The 13,717-nt window shown below is 26.3% G+C and overlaps 3 protein-coding genes across 6 annotated transcripts in view; 2 read left to right on the forward strand and 1 right to left on the reverse strand.

Moving 5' to 3' along the window:
- The window catches only part of LOC102671362 (myotubularin-related protein 13), a 10,330-nt gene extending 4,380 nt beyond the window's left edge, over positions 1-5,950 (forward strand). Inside the window, exons 9-21 of one of the 2 annotated variants that reach the window (XM_006615683.2) lie at positions 17-1,621; positions 1,693-1,886; positions 1,951-2,346; positions 2,425-2,641; positions 2,751-2,952; positions 3,041-3,186; positions 3,272-4,117; positions 4,190-4,337; positions 4,405-4,550; positions 4,631-4,857; positions 5,010-5,216; positions 5,322-5,404; positions 5,553-5,950. In XM_006615683.2, coding sequence (XP_006615746.1) covers positions 17-1,621; positions 1,693-1,886; positions 1,951-2,346; positions 2,425-2,641; positions 2,751-2,952; positions 3,041-3,186; positions 3,272-4,117; positions 4,190-4,337; positions 4,405-4,550; positions 4,631-4,857; positions 5,010-5,216; positions 5,322-5,404; positions 5,553-5,645 — 4,510 coding nt within the window. In that variant the 3' untranslated portion in view covers positions 5,646-5,950. Of the gene's footprint in view, positions 1-16; positions 1,622-1,692; positions 1,887-1,947; positions 2,347-2,424; positions 2,642-2,750; positions 2,953-3,040; positions 3,187-3,271; positions 4,118-4,189; positions 4,338-4,404; positions 4,551-4,630; positions 4,858-5,009; positions 5,217-5,321; positions 5,405-5,552 lie in introns of both variants that reach the window. The other variant, XM_031510500.1, reaches the window with a different exon arrangement.
- Positions 5,951-7,209: 1,259 nt separating this feature from the next.
- On the forward strand, positions 7,210-12,809 carry LOC102671751 (AP-1 complex subunit beta-1). 2 transcript variants are annotated; one of them, XM_006615686.2, is made up of 11 exons: positions 7,210-7,354; positions 7,921-8,091; positions 9,343-9,369; positions 9,470-9,715; positions 9,799-10,059; positions 10,158-10,580; positions 10,718-11,402; positions 11,487-11,745; positions 11,805-12,156; positions 12,229-12,420; positions 12,500-12,809. In XM_006615686.2, the coding sequence occupies exons 1-11, from the start codon at positions 7,247-7,249 to the stop codon at positions 12,572-12,574; spliced, it is 2,799 nt and encodes a 932-aa protein (XP_006615749.1). In that variant the 5' UTR covers positions 7,210-7,246; the 3' UTR covers positions 12,575-12,809. The 2 variants fall into 2 exon arrangements, with proteins under 2 accessions (XP_006615749.1, XP_006615750.1); XM_006615687.2 differs by lacking the exon at positions 9,343-9,369 and having other exon boundaries at positions 7,211-7,354.
- Positions 12,810-12,982: 173 nt separating this feature from the next.
- The window catches only part of LOC102672065 (40S ribosomal protein S27), a 1,492-nt gene continuing 757 nt past the window's right edge, over positions 12,983-13,717 (reverse strand). Inside the window, exon 2 of one of the 2 annotated variants that reach the window (XM_006615689.1) lies at positions 12,983-13,308. In XM_006615689.1, coding sequence (XP_006615752.1) covers positions 13,050-13,307 — 258 coding nt within the window. In that variant the 5' untranslated portion in view covers position 13,308 and the 3' untranslated portion in view covers positions 12,983-13,049. Of the gene's footprint in view, positions 13,325-13,717 lie in introns of both variants that reach the window. The other variant, XM_031510491.1, reaches the window with a different exon arrangement.

The raw sequence follows: 13,717 nt of genomic DNA on the forward strand, positions 1-13,717 counted from the left end.
ATATAATATTTTATAGATTATCATCATTAAGACCATCACAACCTCGTATTGTACCTATGGGTCCACATATTTCATTTGTTCATGATACTAGACATTTGGTTAGCAATTCTGCACGTAGATTGGAAGTTCTGCGTAATTGTATAAATTGTATATTTGAGAATAAAATATCTGATGCTCGTAAGACATTTCCAGCTGTTTTAAGAGCTTTGAAAAGCAAAGCTGCTCGTTTAGCACTTTGCATGGAATTATCACAGCATGTTGTGGGAAATAAAGCCATGTTAGAACATCAACAATTTGATCTTGTAGTTCGATTAATGAATTGTGCATTACAAGATGATTCATCTATGGATGAGCATGGAGTTGCTGCTGCACTTCTTCCTCTTGCTACAGCATTTTGTAGAAAACTTTGCACAGGAGTAATTCAATTTGCATATACCTGTATTCAAGAACATCCTGTATGGCAAAATCAACAATTTTGGGAAGATGCTTTTTATTTAGATGTTCAAAAAGATATTAAACGTTTATATCTTCCTGGTGAAAATTCTCCACCACGACTTATAAATGATGGTATCTTAAGTCCTATTAGTCCACGTGATGGCAAAGAATTTCCATTTCGTGATCGATATTCAATTTATCAAATTCAAGAGCCATCAGCTCTTGAAATAGCTGCTGAACAAATGAGAATTTGGCCAACAATCGATCCAGAAAAACAAAAAGAACTTATTGCAAGTGAAGAAAGTACTATGTATAGTCAAGCAATTCATTATGCAAATAGAATGGTTTATCTATTAGTACCATTAGATATAGGAGCAAAAACTCATCGCCAAGATAATATTTATGATGATGAAAGAGCAAGTAATAGTATTACAAATAGCGTAGCAAGTGATAGTGGTGATGCAGAATCTGGTTTTGAAGAAACTGATCCTGGAGAAACTGGTAGTGCTGTTATTCGAATGGTTTCACGATTTGTAGATCGTGTTTGTACTGAAGGAGGTGTAAGTGCTGAGCATGTAAGATGCCTACATCAAATGGTTCCTGGTGTTGTTCATATGCATATTGAAACTCTTGAAGCTATACATAGAGAAAGCAAAAGATTACCCCCAATACAAAAGCCTAAAATTTTGACACCTAATATGTTACCTGGTGAAGAAGTTATTATGGATGGCTTACGTGTTTATCTTTTACCAGATGGTAGAGAAGAAAGTTTTACTTCAGGATTACCAAAGATACCACCACTCTTGCCAGCAGAAGGAGCAATTTTCCTTACTAATTATAGAATTGTATTTAAAGGAATACCTTGTGATCCATTTGCTTGTGAACAATTAGTAGTTCGTGCTTTTCCTGTAACATCTTTAACTAAAGAAAAACGAGTTGCTGTACAACATTTAGCACATCTAGATCAATGTTTACAAGAAGGTCTTCAGTTACGATCATGTACTTTTCAATTGATAAAATTAGCTTTTGATGAAGAAGTTACACCTGAGAATATTGAAACTTTACGAAAATTAGTTCATAAAGCTCGATATCCACCTCATATTTTTCATCATTTTGCTTTCAATGGTCAAATATTAGTTACTCAAACTGCACATCATAAAGGGAAAGAAAAAAATGCTACTCTTAAGTAAGTAATTTTTTATTCAAGTTCTTGTATGTGTTAGTCATTTATTAAAATAAAATTATTCTTTTTTCTAGAGGATTTGCTAAAAAAACACTTTTAAAAACTGCGCGTAAAGCAGGTTTTAAACCGAAACAATCGTCAAAAAGACAAAAATATGTCTTGCCAAATATGAACATGATCAGTAATAATAAGTATATGACATCACCTGGTCGAATGAGTTTACCAGTAACAGATAATAATGATTTAAGTCACGATGATGATCTTAGTGGTAAGTTAAATTTTAATATTTTCAATATTTTAAATTCTTTTTATGATTAAAATTTTTACAGTAGATGATTTTGAAATTCCTGGTATTGTAACTCAACCACCAACTGATGCTAAAACTTTAGAACGATTATCAGAACGTAGTTATGTTAGAGATTGGTCTCGATTAGGATTATATTCAAATGGGCCACACAATAATCGTAGAAATGAACCTTTTCGATTATCTTCTGTGAATTGTGCCTATATGATTTGCAGAAGTTATCCTGCACTTCTTATAGTTCCTTCATCAGTATCAGATGAAAGTATTCGTAGATTTTGTCGATTATATAGACATAATAGAATACCTGTTGTTACATGGAGGCATCCAAGAACAAAAGCACTCTTAATTAGAGGTGCTGGTTATCATGGAAAAAGTGTCATGGGCATGTTGAAAGCTCATCCAGCATCTGCTGGTAATTTAAAAGGTATTTATTAAAAATTATCTTGAAATTTTTTAATTTTAATATTAATAATATTTCTAAATATTTATTTTATATTCATAGCAACATCTTCAGAAACTACATCATCTTTAGAGCAAGAAAAATATATTATGGCTCTTGTAGCTGCTACTCCTTTATCTGCATTAAGACAAGGTTCTGCTTGGGGAATGTCTGATAGTTCTCTTAGTATTGATTCTTTATTGTTAGCTGCTGAGGATCGTAATGCTACACCCGAACAATCACGACGTAATCCATTTAATAAAGCTATAGGGACATTAAGGTAGATTTTTATTTATTTTTTTGTAATATCTAAAATTTTATGAGATTAATAAAAACTTAAATAGTATTTAAATAATATTAAAGATTATTATTATTATTTTTTTTTACAGTTCTTCAGGAGGCAAGGGACCTAAGAATTTTGGTCGTTGGGGTTCATTAAAAGATAAAAGACATAATTCCCAAGCTTCTTTAACTTCAGTTCATCAACGTGGAACTGTTAGACATTCGGCTGATTCGGACAGTGGTACAGAATGCGTACATACTTTTCAACGTGCTGCATTATATATTCTAGGTGAAAAAGCTCATATGAAGGTAAAATATAATTTAATTAAATATTTTAATTTATTTAATTATTTTAAATATAATGTGTTTTATTAAAATTAATTGTTTTATATAAAAGGGTGTTAAGGCGGAATCAGCACCAAAAACAGACTTTATTCCAGTGGAATATTATGATGTAAGACATACCAAAGCTGCATTTAAAAAACTTATGCGAGCCTGTGTTCCTAGCTCTCCAAATGTAGAGCCTGACCAAAGTTTTTATAAGTATATAATCCAATTTATTTATAGTTAAATTAAATTACTTTATTATATATAATTTTTGATATATGTAAATAATATATAATTTCAGATTAATTGAAAGTTCAGAATGGTTACAACAACTTCAAAATTTAATGCAATTAGCCGGTGCTGTAATAGATTTAATGGATGTTCAAGGTTCATCAGTAGCTGTTTGTTTAGAAGAAGGTTGGGATACTACAGCAACAGTGTGTTCTGTTGCTCAAGTATGTCTTGATCCACATTATAGAACAATCGAGGGTTTTCGAACTTTGATCGAGAAAGAATGGCTTGGATTTGGACACAGATTTGGGCATAGAAGTAATCTTGCAGCAAATTCTCAAACGACAAATTTTACTCCTACCTTTCTTCAATTTCTCGATATAGTACATCAAATTCAAAAGCAGTTTCCATTAGCATTTGAATTCAATGAATATTATTTAAAATTCTTAGCATACCATTCAGTTTCTTGTCGTTTTCGTACGTTTTTATTGGATTGCGAATTTGATAGAGTGGAGTGTGGCATTACTGCTGTTGAAGATAAAAGAGGATCATTGACAAGTCACCATAAAGGTGTAGATACAGGTAGTGATGATGAAACAATTTATCCTGGAGGTAGATTAGCAGGAACAAATACAGGGTGTAATCTTGGTCAAAGTATATTTGATTACATCGAAAAACAACATGCACGATGTCCCTTATTTTATAATTTCATGTATACTCCTAATACAGAAAATATGGTATTAAGACCTGTTTCACATTTGCCAAATCTTGATATTTGGCAATATTATTTAGAAGAAGAATTAGCTCATGGACCTGCATATGACTTAGAAGTATTACAGCAAGATTCTCAACAAGAAGAAGAAGCAGAAGCTGCTGATGGTGTAGTTAAAAGTAATCGTAAAGTAGTTACACAAGGGTAAGATTAAAATTTATGATATTTTTTTCTCTTTTATTTTTATTATTTTATTAATATTACGATGTATTATAGATATGATGGTATAAGTTCAATGGTACCCGATCAATTTTCTCATCTTTTAGAGGAAATTCATAGATTAGAAACTGAATTAGGCCATTTACCACAGAAATGGAAAGTTCTTTGGGACAAACTTGAACTGCCAAATACGGATTCACTTGCTGTTAGTAACAAATATTTAAAAATTATATAATTTTATTCAATATAATATATTTTTATTTTTTATATAGAGACATGCGTCATTTAGCACTGCATTAGTTAGATATCATGGTCGATTAATTCATAAACGTTCCACATTAGAATTACTTTTAAGAGGCAAACTTGCTAGTGGAAGTTCTTCTGGAAATGATGGCTCCGTTTATGCACATCCTCATAGGTAATTTTTATGAAGTATATGAAGTTTTAATTTAAATCAATTAAATAAAATGTTGAATAATTTAATCTATATTTTTAAAGATTTGAAAGATTAGATTCAGCAACTCCAACTCATTGTGATGCTTGTTCTGGTGTATTATGGGGACCAGTAAAAGCTGGTTTAAGATGTGTAGATTGTGGTCATGTGTGTCATGATAAGTGTGCTGATGCAGTACCAAAAAATTGTACAAAATACAAAACAGTGACTGATAATTTACAAACACATACACTTACGCGAAGCGGTGGAGACAATGGAAGCGTAAATTCGAGTATGAATATTTTATTATTCTAAATTATATTTTTTAATTATTTTATTATTAATATTATTATTTTTAAATTATATTTTTTAGTGAATTATAATTATATTTTTCATCACTATTGTAAATTACTTTATTTAACATTATAAAAAATTCATATCTAGGTGTTACTACAATACAAACCTCTTCACAACAATATTATGAACAATTCTCTAGTAATGTTGCTGAAAATAGAACTCATGAAGGCTACCTTTATAAACGAGGTGCTTTGCTTAAAGGTTGGAAACAGAGGTGGTTCGTATTGGATTCTATCAAACATCAATTGAGATATTATGATGCCATGGAAGATTCTCATTGTAAAGGATATATAGGTTTGTAGAAATCAATTTTAAAACTGCAATATAAGCATAATTTTAATTTTTATTCATCTTAATAATAATATTTTAATAATCTTATAAATATTTAAAATTTTACAGATTTAGCTGAAGTTGTATCTGTGACTCCAGCTCAACCAATGCCAGGACCACCAAAGAAAACAGATGATAAGTCATTCTTTGATGTAAATATATATTATTTTTTTATTTTTTTAAATATCTTTTAAAAACTTATATCTTTTAAAAACTAAACTAAACTAAATATCTTTTAAAAATTTATTATAATATACATACATATACATACACATGTATAATATATATTTATATTTACAGCTTCGTACAAACAGACGAACATATAACTTTTGTGCTGGTGATGCAACAACTGCACAAGAATGGATTGAAAAAGTCCAAGCGTGCTTACAATAGCTTGATTATAACTCTAATTTAAATTGTGCAAGTGACTGATAGATTAAAACAGATTTTAATTTTGTTACATACTATTGTATAGTTTAATAGTACATATTATAGACTGCAGTAATTTGCTTTAAATATTTTAAAACCAACAATTGTTGGATTGAACAGTATCATAAATTGAATGTGATGTATTCATATCCTTGACATAGCATTATATAAATGTATATTGTAACTATATATAATTACGTTAAGTTTTAATTATTTCAGCTGGAAGATAAAAGATCATAACATACTCAATTAAATGTTAAATTTTTTTATTTTGTTTATGTTTTTAATTTTAAATGAATATAAATAGAGCGTAAAATATGTTAAAATATTAGATGAAATATCTATTCTGCGAATTATTATGAATATTATTGTTACTGCAATTACAGTTTTAATCAGAGAAGATATGATCTCGCTTGTTAAAAGATAGATTGCGAATGAAAACAAAGGTATATTTTGTTTTCGAAATTTTATGTATTATTTGTTCAATAATTCTATTATGTTTATTAGTAAAATTAAAATTTAAAAAAATCTTATATTCATTTTTAATTAAATTTATTTTTAGATTTATAGTATTTTTTGAAATATATTACCTTTCTATTATTACACATATCATGTATAGGTTTTCTGATAAATAAAATTTTCGAATTTAGTATAAAAAAAAAACCATGTAACAAATATTATAAATTATGTAATTTATTTAATACTTCGATATTATTAAGAAAGTTAAATATATATTTAAATGTGATGTTTCAAATTTTATAATAAGAACTATCAAGAAGAAAAATTGCTTTATATTTATTAAAATATTTTTGTTTTCTAATAATTCAAATTTATAAAATTTATAAAAAATAAATTTTTAATTTTAAACTGTTCATATATTTACTTACTGACTTACTATACTTGATAATCTATGATTTAAGATTCTAGGGTAAAATTTGTTCCTAACTTCAATTTTCTTGATAAATTCTCCAAACTATATGAAAGTATAGCACATATGGATCCCTTGTAAGTATTTTTAGTCTATGGTTAAAGGGCGTTTTATATATAATCGAAAATCTATCGATGTTCTATTAGTTGATGATTTTTAACATATTTTTAGTTGCTTAAAAAAGTGAAGGTAGTTTAAAATAAAGATTTTTTTTAATAATTTTTTATTAATTATTTTAATTGTCATAAATATTAATGATTTATTTTATCATTTTAATGAAGTGAAAATGTAAAATGTCATTCAATTTTTAATATAATATTTTAAATATAAAATGCTATTATATATTACATTTTAAATATTTTTTATGTTTTATATTCCGTAAAATTATAAAGAATATTTCATTTTTTGTTTAAATTAACAATCTTAAATATTTTATATTATAATTAATATTAATACATAGTATTGTACTATACATATATCCTGAACATTGATCCATTTGTATGATTTACTATATTGTATTCTTATTTAATTTTTCCAATAATTTTTCCATTATTATATTCAAAATATATATTTCTTTTTTCAGAATATAGATTCAGATTATAATTAATATAATTCTGAAAACTCTTAAAAATTTAGAATGACAGATTCAAAATATTTTACCACCACCAAGAAAGGTGAAATATTTGAACTTAAATCAGAGTTAAACAATGACAAGAAAGAAAAAAAGAAAGAAGCCGTAAAAAAAGTAAGTTATTAATAAAATATTTTTTAATTACTCAATTTTATATAAAATTTATATATAACAATTCTTTTTTAATTAAGTATTATTATAAATAGTTAAGTAATTTTATGCAGCAAAGGTATAATTTTAAAAGGTAATTTATTTTTATAAAAGGTAAGTTACAAAAATCATGTTGATATCAAATTTTATTTTAAATATAACTTTTATATTATTATTTATATATTTATAAAAATTTATAATTTACATTCAATTAACAAATCTGTTTCATGCTGCATAAACAAAAGGATGAGTAAAGTCAATAAAAGTTTCTTAAATTTGATGAATTTTAATAATATTATAATATAATATATGCATAATATTCACTTTTTAAGCATTTATTTTTATTAATAAATTATTATTTGGAAGATTAATAAAACTAAATATAAATTATATTTATTTTCTTATTTTCTTTTAAACATAAATTATATTTATTTTCTTATTTAATTAATAGTATATATATATATATATTTCTATTTTTTTTATCATTTATTTATTATCTATTTAAATATTTAAATATAAATTATGTGTAGGTTATTGCTTCCATGACTGTGGGTAAAGATGTGTCAGCACTCTTTCCTGATGTGGTCAATTGTATGCAGACAGATAATTTAGAACTCAAAAAATTGGTGTATTTATATCTGATGAATTATGCCAAAAGTCAACCAGATATGGCCATCATGGCTGTCAACACATTTGTCAAGGTAATGTAACTTAAAAATTTAATAAATAATTTATTATGTTTTATTAATGCACTTTTATCCTCTATATATTATGACACTTGGATGATGTTGAGAGTCTCTATCTGCAAAGAGGCAAGCTGGAAAAAATTTATAGTAGTTTTTTTATATGTCAAAAATTTTTCATATAAATTTAATATTAATTTTGCAGCCTGTCTCACATCATGTACAGACCGTGCTTTGCAAATTACATCAGTTTGCACAGAGCTGTCTGCGTTATGGGACGGAATGTATTATTTTTTTCTCTTAATGAATTGCTTATTTTTCAAAGAGCACGAGACTGGAATTTGGCTAAATATTTATTATTATTTTAAATTATACAAGAATATAATAATAAATTTTATTGATTTAAGTTATTACTACCAAATTCCAGAATTTTTCTTCAGTTAAGCATCGAGAATAGAAATGGACTTATTAACAGTTGTAATATTTAACAATATTTAACTCATTAAGAAATTTACTGGAGAGGCTCACAATATATATGTTAGTTTTTAATATTAATGCACTAATATATTATGCTGGTTTTCAAAATTGAGCATGAAACTTTTTCAACAAGTTACAAAAATGTTATTTATATTTAAACAGTTTATAAAAAATTGTATAATAATACAGTTATATATTTGTATTAAAAATGTAATTGGCCTTACAAAAAAATTAAATATAAAATAGTCTCAGTGATAGAATCAATTTATTTTTTAGATATATCTAATGTGTAAACAGCATGAATAAATTCATTCCTTAAATGTCCATTTTACATGTATGACTGCATTATAAATTGCTGCTTGTATGCAGTGCATATATTTTACACTATTTGCACGCAAAATGTTTTGATTTTTATAAAATTTTAGTCTTAATTGATAAGTGTAATGAGTGTTAAAATTAATATTTCAATGTAATTATTATGAACACATTTTGATGTATACATTTTTAAATGTTTGAATAAATATCATGTAACATATTCTTATGTGCATGACATTAAATTCTCTTTTAATGTAAATTTATAATTTAATTTTAATTTGTGAATTAAAAAATAAAAAAAATTATAAAATAAAAAAATTATAAAAAAAGATCTTAAGATGGATATCTCGTGCTCTTTAAAAAATGATCAGTTCTGATCATCACATTACATTAAATGGTTGATAAGTATAATATTTAACAATTAATCAAAATGGTGACGGTGACCAATTTGACCTTTTTCGTTCTGACACGCAAAAGGAGCTAGCGACATCTCCGATGACAAAGGTACCATACCACTTTCTACTTCGTTAAAATTCATGGGTTGAGATAGATAGCCACTGCTGTGACTAGACTTGAATCCCTGGCTTGCCCGATTTTTGCGCAGGATTGCGAGGACCCAAATCCGTTGATCCGAGCATTAGCAGTTCGCACAATGGGTTGTATACGTGTGGACAAGATTACTGAATATCTCTGTGAGCCATTGCGAAAATGCCTGAAGGATGAGGATCCATATGTTCGTAAAACTGCAGCTGTTTGTGTAGCCAAGCTTTATGATATTAATGCAGCTTTAGTTGAAGATCAAGGATTTTTAGATCAATTAAAAGACCTTTTATCAGATAGCAATCCTATGGTAAATAATTTGATTTTATTTATTATTTAATTTTAATATAAAGATTATTGATTATTTTTTATTTCATTCAATTTTGATATTAGGTTGTTGCAAATGCAGTAGCTGCATTATCTGAAATTAATGAAGCAAGTCCAAGTGGGCAACCTCTTGTTGAAATGAATGCGCAAACTATTAATAAATTATTAACAGCACTTAATGAATGTACAGAATGGGGTCAGGTTTTCATTTTAGATTCTCTTGCAAATTATTCGCCAAAAGATGATCGAGAAGCACAAAGTATTTGTGAACGTATTACTCCACGTTTAGCTCATGCTAATGCAGCAGTTGTTTTATCTGCTGTTAAGGTATATGAAAAATTAATTATTTGTAATTAGAATTATAAATATTTTAGAATTATAAATAATTTATTTCTTCTATTAAAGAGAGATTTTTTCTTATTTAGGTATTAATGAAATTAATAGAAATGTTACAATCAGAATCTGATTTTGTTGGTACATTAACAAAAAAATTAGCTCCACCTCTTGTAACTTTACTTAGTTCTGAACCTGAAGTACAATATGTAGCATTACGAAATATAAATCTTATTGTTCAAAAACGTCCAGATATTTTGAAACATGAGATGAAAGTTTTCTTTGTTAAGTATAATGATCCTATTTATGTTAAACTTGAAAAATTAGATATTATGATTCGTTTAGCATCCCAAGCTAATATAGCTCAAGTTTTATCTGAATTAAAAGAATATGCTACTGAAGTTGATGTAGATTTTGTACGAAAAGCTGTGAGAGCTATTGGTCGTTGTGCCATCAAAGTTGAACCTTCCGCTGAACGATGTGTTTCAACTCTTTTAGATCTTATACAAACAAAGGTATTTTAATTTTTTATAATAATATTTTATATTTTTTTAATTAATATTTTATTTTATAAAATATGTACAAAAAAATAATTATCTATGTGTGTAATAATATATATATATTTGTTATATATATATTTCTATTTTATTAGGTCAATTATGTTGTTCAGGAAGCAATTGTTGTTATAAAAGATATTTTTCGAAAGTATCCAAATAAATATGAAAGTATTATTTCCACTCTTTGTGAAAATTTAGATACACTTGATGAACCTGAAGCACGTGCATCTATGATATGGATTATCGGAGAATATGCAGAACGTATTGATAATGCAGATGAATTACTTGAAAGTTTCTTAGAAGGATTTCATGATGAAAATACACAAGTTCAATTACAATTACTTACAGCAATTGTAAAATTGTTCCTTAAAAGACCTACAGATACTCAAGAATTAGTTCAACAAGTTCTTAGTTTAGCAACTCAAGATTCTGATAATCCTGATCTACGAGATCGAGGATTTATTTATTGGCGATTACTTAGTACAGATCCAGCAGCAGCCAAAGAAGTTGTACTTGCTGAAAAACCTCTTATTTCGGAAGAAACAGATTTATTAGAACCAACGTTATTAGATGAATTGATATGTCATATTTCAAGTTTAGCTTCTGTATATCACAAACCACCTACTGCTTTTGTTGAAGGTAGAGCAGCAGGTACTAGAAAATCATTACCTGCTAGAAGTAATTCGAACGAAGATTCAACTCAGCACACAGCACAACCTCATGCTCAAGTTATTCCTGCTCAAGATTCTTTAATAGGCGATCTTCTCAGTATGGATATTGGTAAACATTATTATTTAATTGTTATTTATTATTGTTTTTATTGATTGTATAAATGTGTATTATGTATTATGTTAATTTTTATAGGTGGTCCAACTATGGTTACTCCAACACCAGCTTCTCAATCAGGTTTAGGTTTAGACTTATTAGGAAGTGGTTTAGATGGAATTTTAGGTGGAACTGATACTGGAAATACTGCACCTGTTGTATCTCAAACTACTACTGGACTTCTTGGTGACATATTTGGTTTTAATCAAGGACCTACTTCTTATATTGCACCTAAAGTTAATTGGTTACCTGCTGAAAAAGGCAAAGGATTTGATATATGGGGAACATTTTCAAGAAAGTAAGTAATATAAGTCATAAATATTAATTTAAAAAATATAATTATTTATTTTGTAATAGAAATGGACAAATTAGTATGGATATGACATTTACGAATAAAGCAATGCAACCTATGGGTGGTTTTGCAATACAATTAAATAAAAACAGTTTTGGTTTAACACCAGCAGCTCCATTGCAAGTACCAAGTCCTTTAAATCCTGGTACTAGTATAGATACTAGTGTAATTTTATCTACTGCTGGTGCAGTACAACGGATGGAACCTCTAAATAATCTTCAAGTTGCAATAAAAAATAATATTGATGTGTTTTATTTTGCTTGTATTGTTCCCATGAATGTATATTTTGCAGAAGATGGACAATTAGATAAAAGAGTATTTCTTAGTACATGGAAAGACATACCTGCTCAAAATGAGGTTTGATAATTAATTTCCTTTTCTATATTACTACTTATACATGTTAGAAATCGATATATTTTAATATTTTAGGTACAGTACACATTGAAAGGTGTAATGTTGACAGCGGATCAAGTTGTACAAAAAATGCAACAAAATAATGTATTTACAATTGCTAAAAGAAATGTTGAAGGACAAGATATGTTATATCAATCTCTTAAATTAACAAATACTGTTTGGGTATTAAATGAATTAAAAATTCAGCCAGGAAACCCTGATGTTACTGTAAGTTAAAATTTGAATTTAATTTTCAATATTTATTATATATTTAAAACATTTAATAATTAATATATTTTAATTATAGTTATCTTTAAAATCTCGTTCAGTAGAAGTGGCACCAGGAATATTTCAAGCATATAATGCAATTCTGCATTCTTAAATAGTAAATTAAATAATTTAATATTAAATTATATCATATGTTGCGCCTTATGTCAATAATTCGTTTATATAAATCATTTATACATATATTATTGCATATAATTTATAAAACTAGAAATTATAAAAAATATTTGTTTGTATTTTATTATAGACATAATAAATTTAATATATTGTTAAATTTATTATAAAATAGATGTAACTTGAAATAAAAACAAATTATGTTAATTATTAATATATATATTGCATTTATTTTTATATAATTAAGGCATAGATTAAATATATATATATATATATATATATTTATATACATATGTATATATGAATATATTTAAATTTTGTAATTATTAAAAAATAAAATTATTTTATTTTTTAACTGAAAATAAAAATAGGATATAATAAATTTAAAAAGTTAAGTAATAATTCTGTTTATTTATTGAATATAAATGTATACATTATGTTGTCTTAACATCATTATATTAGCATTGAACTTTTCTTCTAAATGAACAACCTTCTGTCAATCGAGCTTTACCACCTGTAGATGTACACAATATTGTACGACATCCATCACATTCTACTGATCTCTGAGCATGTGAAAAGATAGTTTTGATAGCATAACATCCAGGGCATTTCACATCCATAAAATAACTATTTGGCTTTTGTACAAGCCTTTTTAGCTTGTGTTTTCTTTTTTCTTCAGCTGGACTTGGATGAAGAAAATCCTTAGCAAGAGGCATTCTGTAAAAGAGTGAAACTATAAAATATAAATGTAAATTTTAGAGGAATATTTTTAAATAAAATATTCTAAACTATTTTTACAACATATGATGCAATTTAAAAAAATATGTATTTTCTATTCATAAATTTAATTTTTCATTTTATAAATCATAACAAAGAATCATAAATATATCATAAAACAAATTTACGTTTTAAATTTTTTGATAAAAAATATATATATTATATATATATATATATTAATTTTTATAAAAGAATATAATGTATTTTACAAAATCTTCGTAGTATATAGATATTAGATATTAGATATTAATTTACATGATGTTACTATTACAGAAATAAAGAGAATATTTTGTGTATAATTTTAATTTATTTTTTAATAAAAAATATATGCATAAAAAATAAATAAATT

Source organism: Apis dorsata, unplaced genomic scaffold (assembly GCF_000469605.1).
Source record: "Apis dorsata unplaced genomic scaffold, Apis dorsata 1.3 scaffold_231, whole genome shotgun sequence".
Taxonomy (NCBI): Eukaryota; Metazoa; Arthropoda; class Insecta; order Hymenoptera; family Apidae; genus Apis; species Apis dorsata.

Excerpts from the sequence above, each read along its gene's own strand:
- LOC102671751 (XM_006615686.2), top strand. The coding sequence starts at position 7,247 with ATGACAGATTCAAAATATTTTACCACCACCAAGAAAGGTGAAATATTT. Across the intron at positions 9,716-9,798 it reads TATCAGATAGCAATCCTATG|GTTGTTGCAAATGCAGTAGC; the intron begins GTAAATAATTTG and ends TTTTGATATTAG. Across the intron at positions 11,403-11,486 it reads TCTTCTCAGTATGGATATTG|GTGGTCCAACTATGGTTACT; the intron begins GTAAACATTATT and ends TAATTTTTATAG.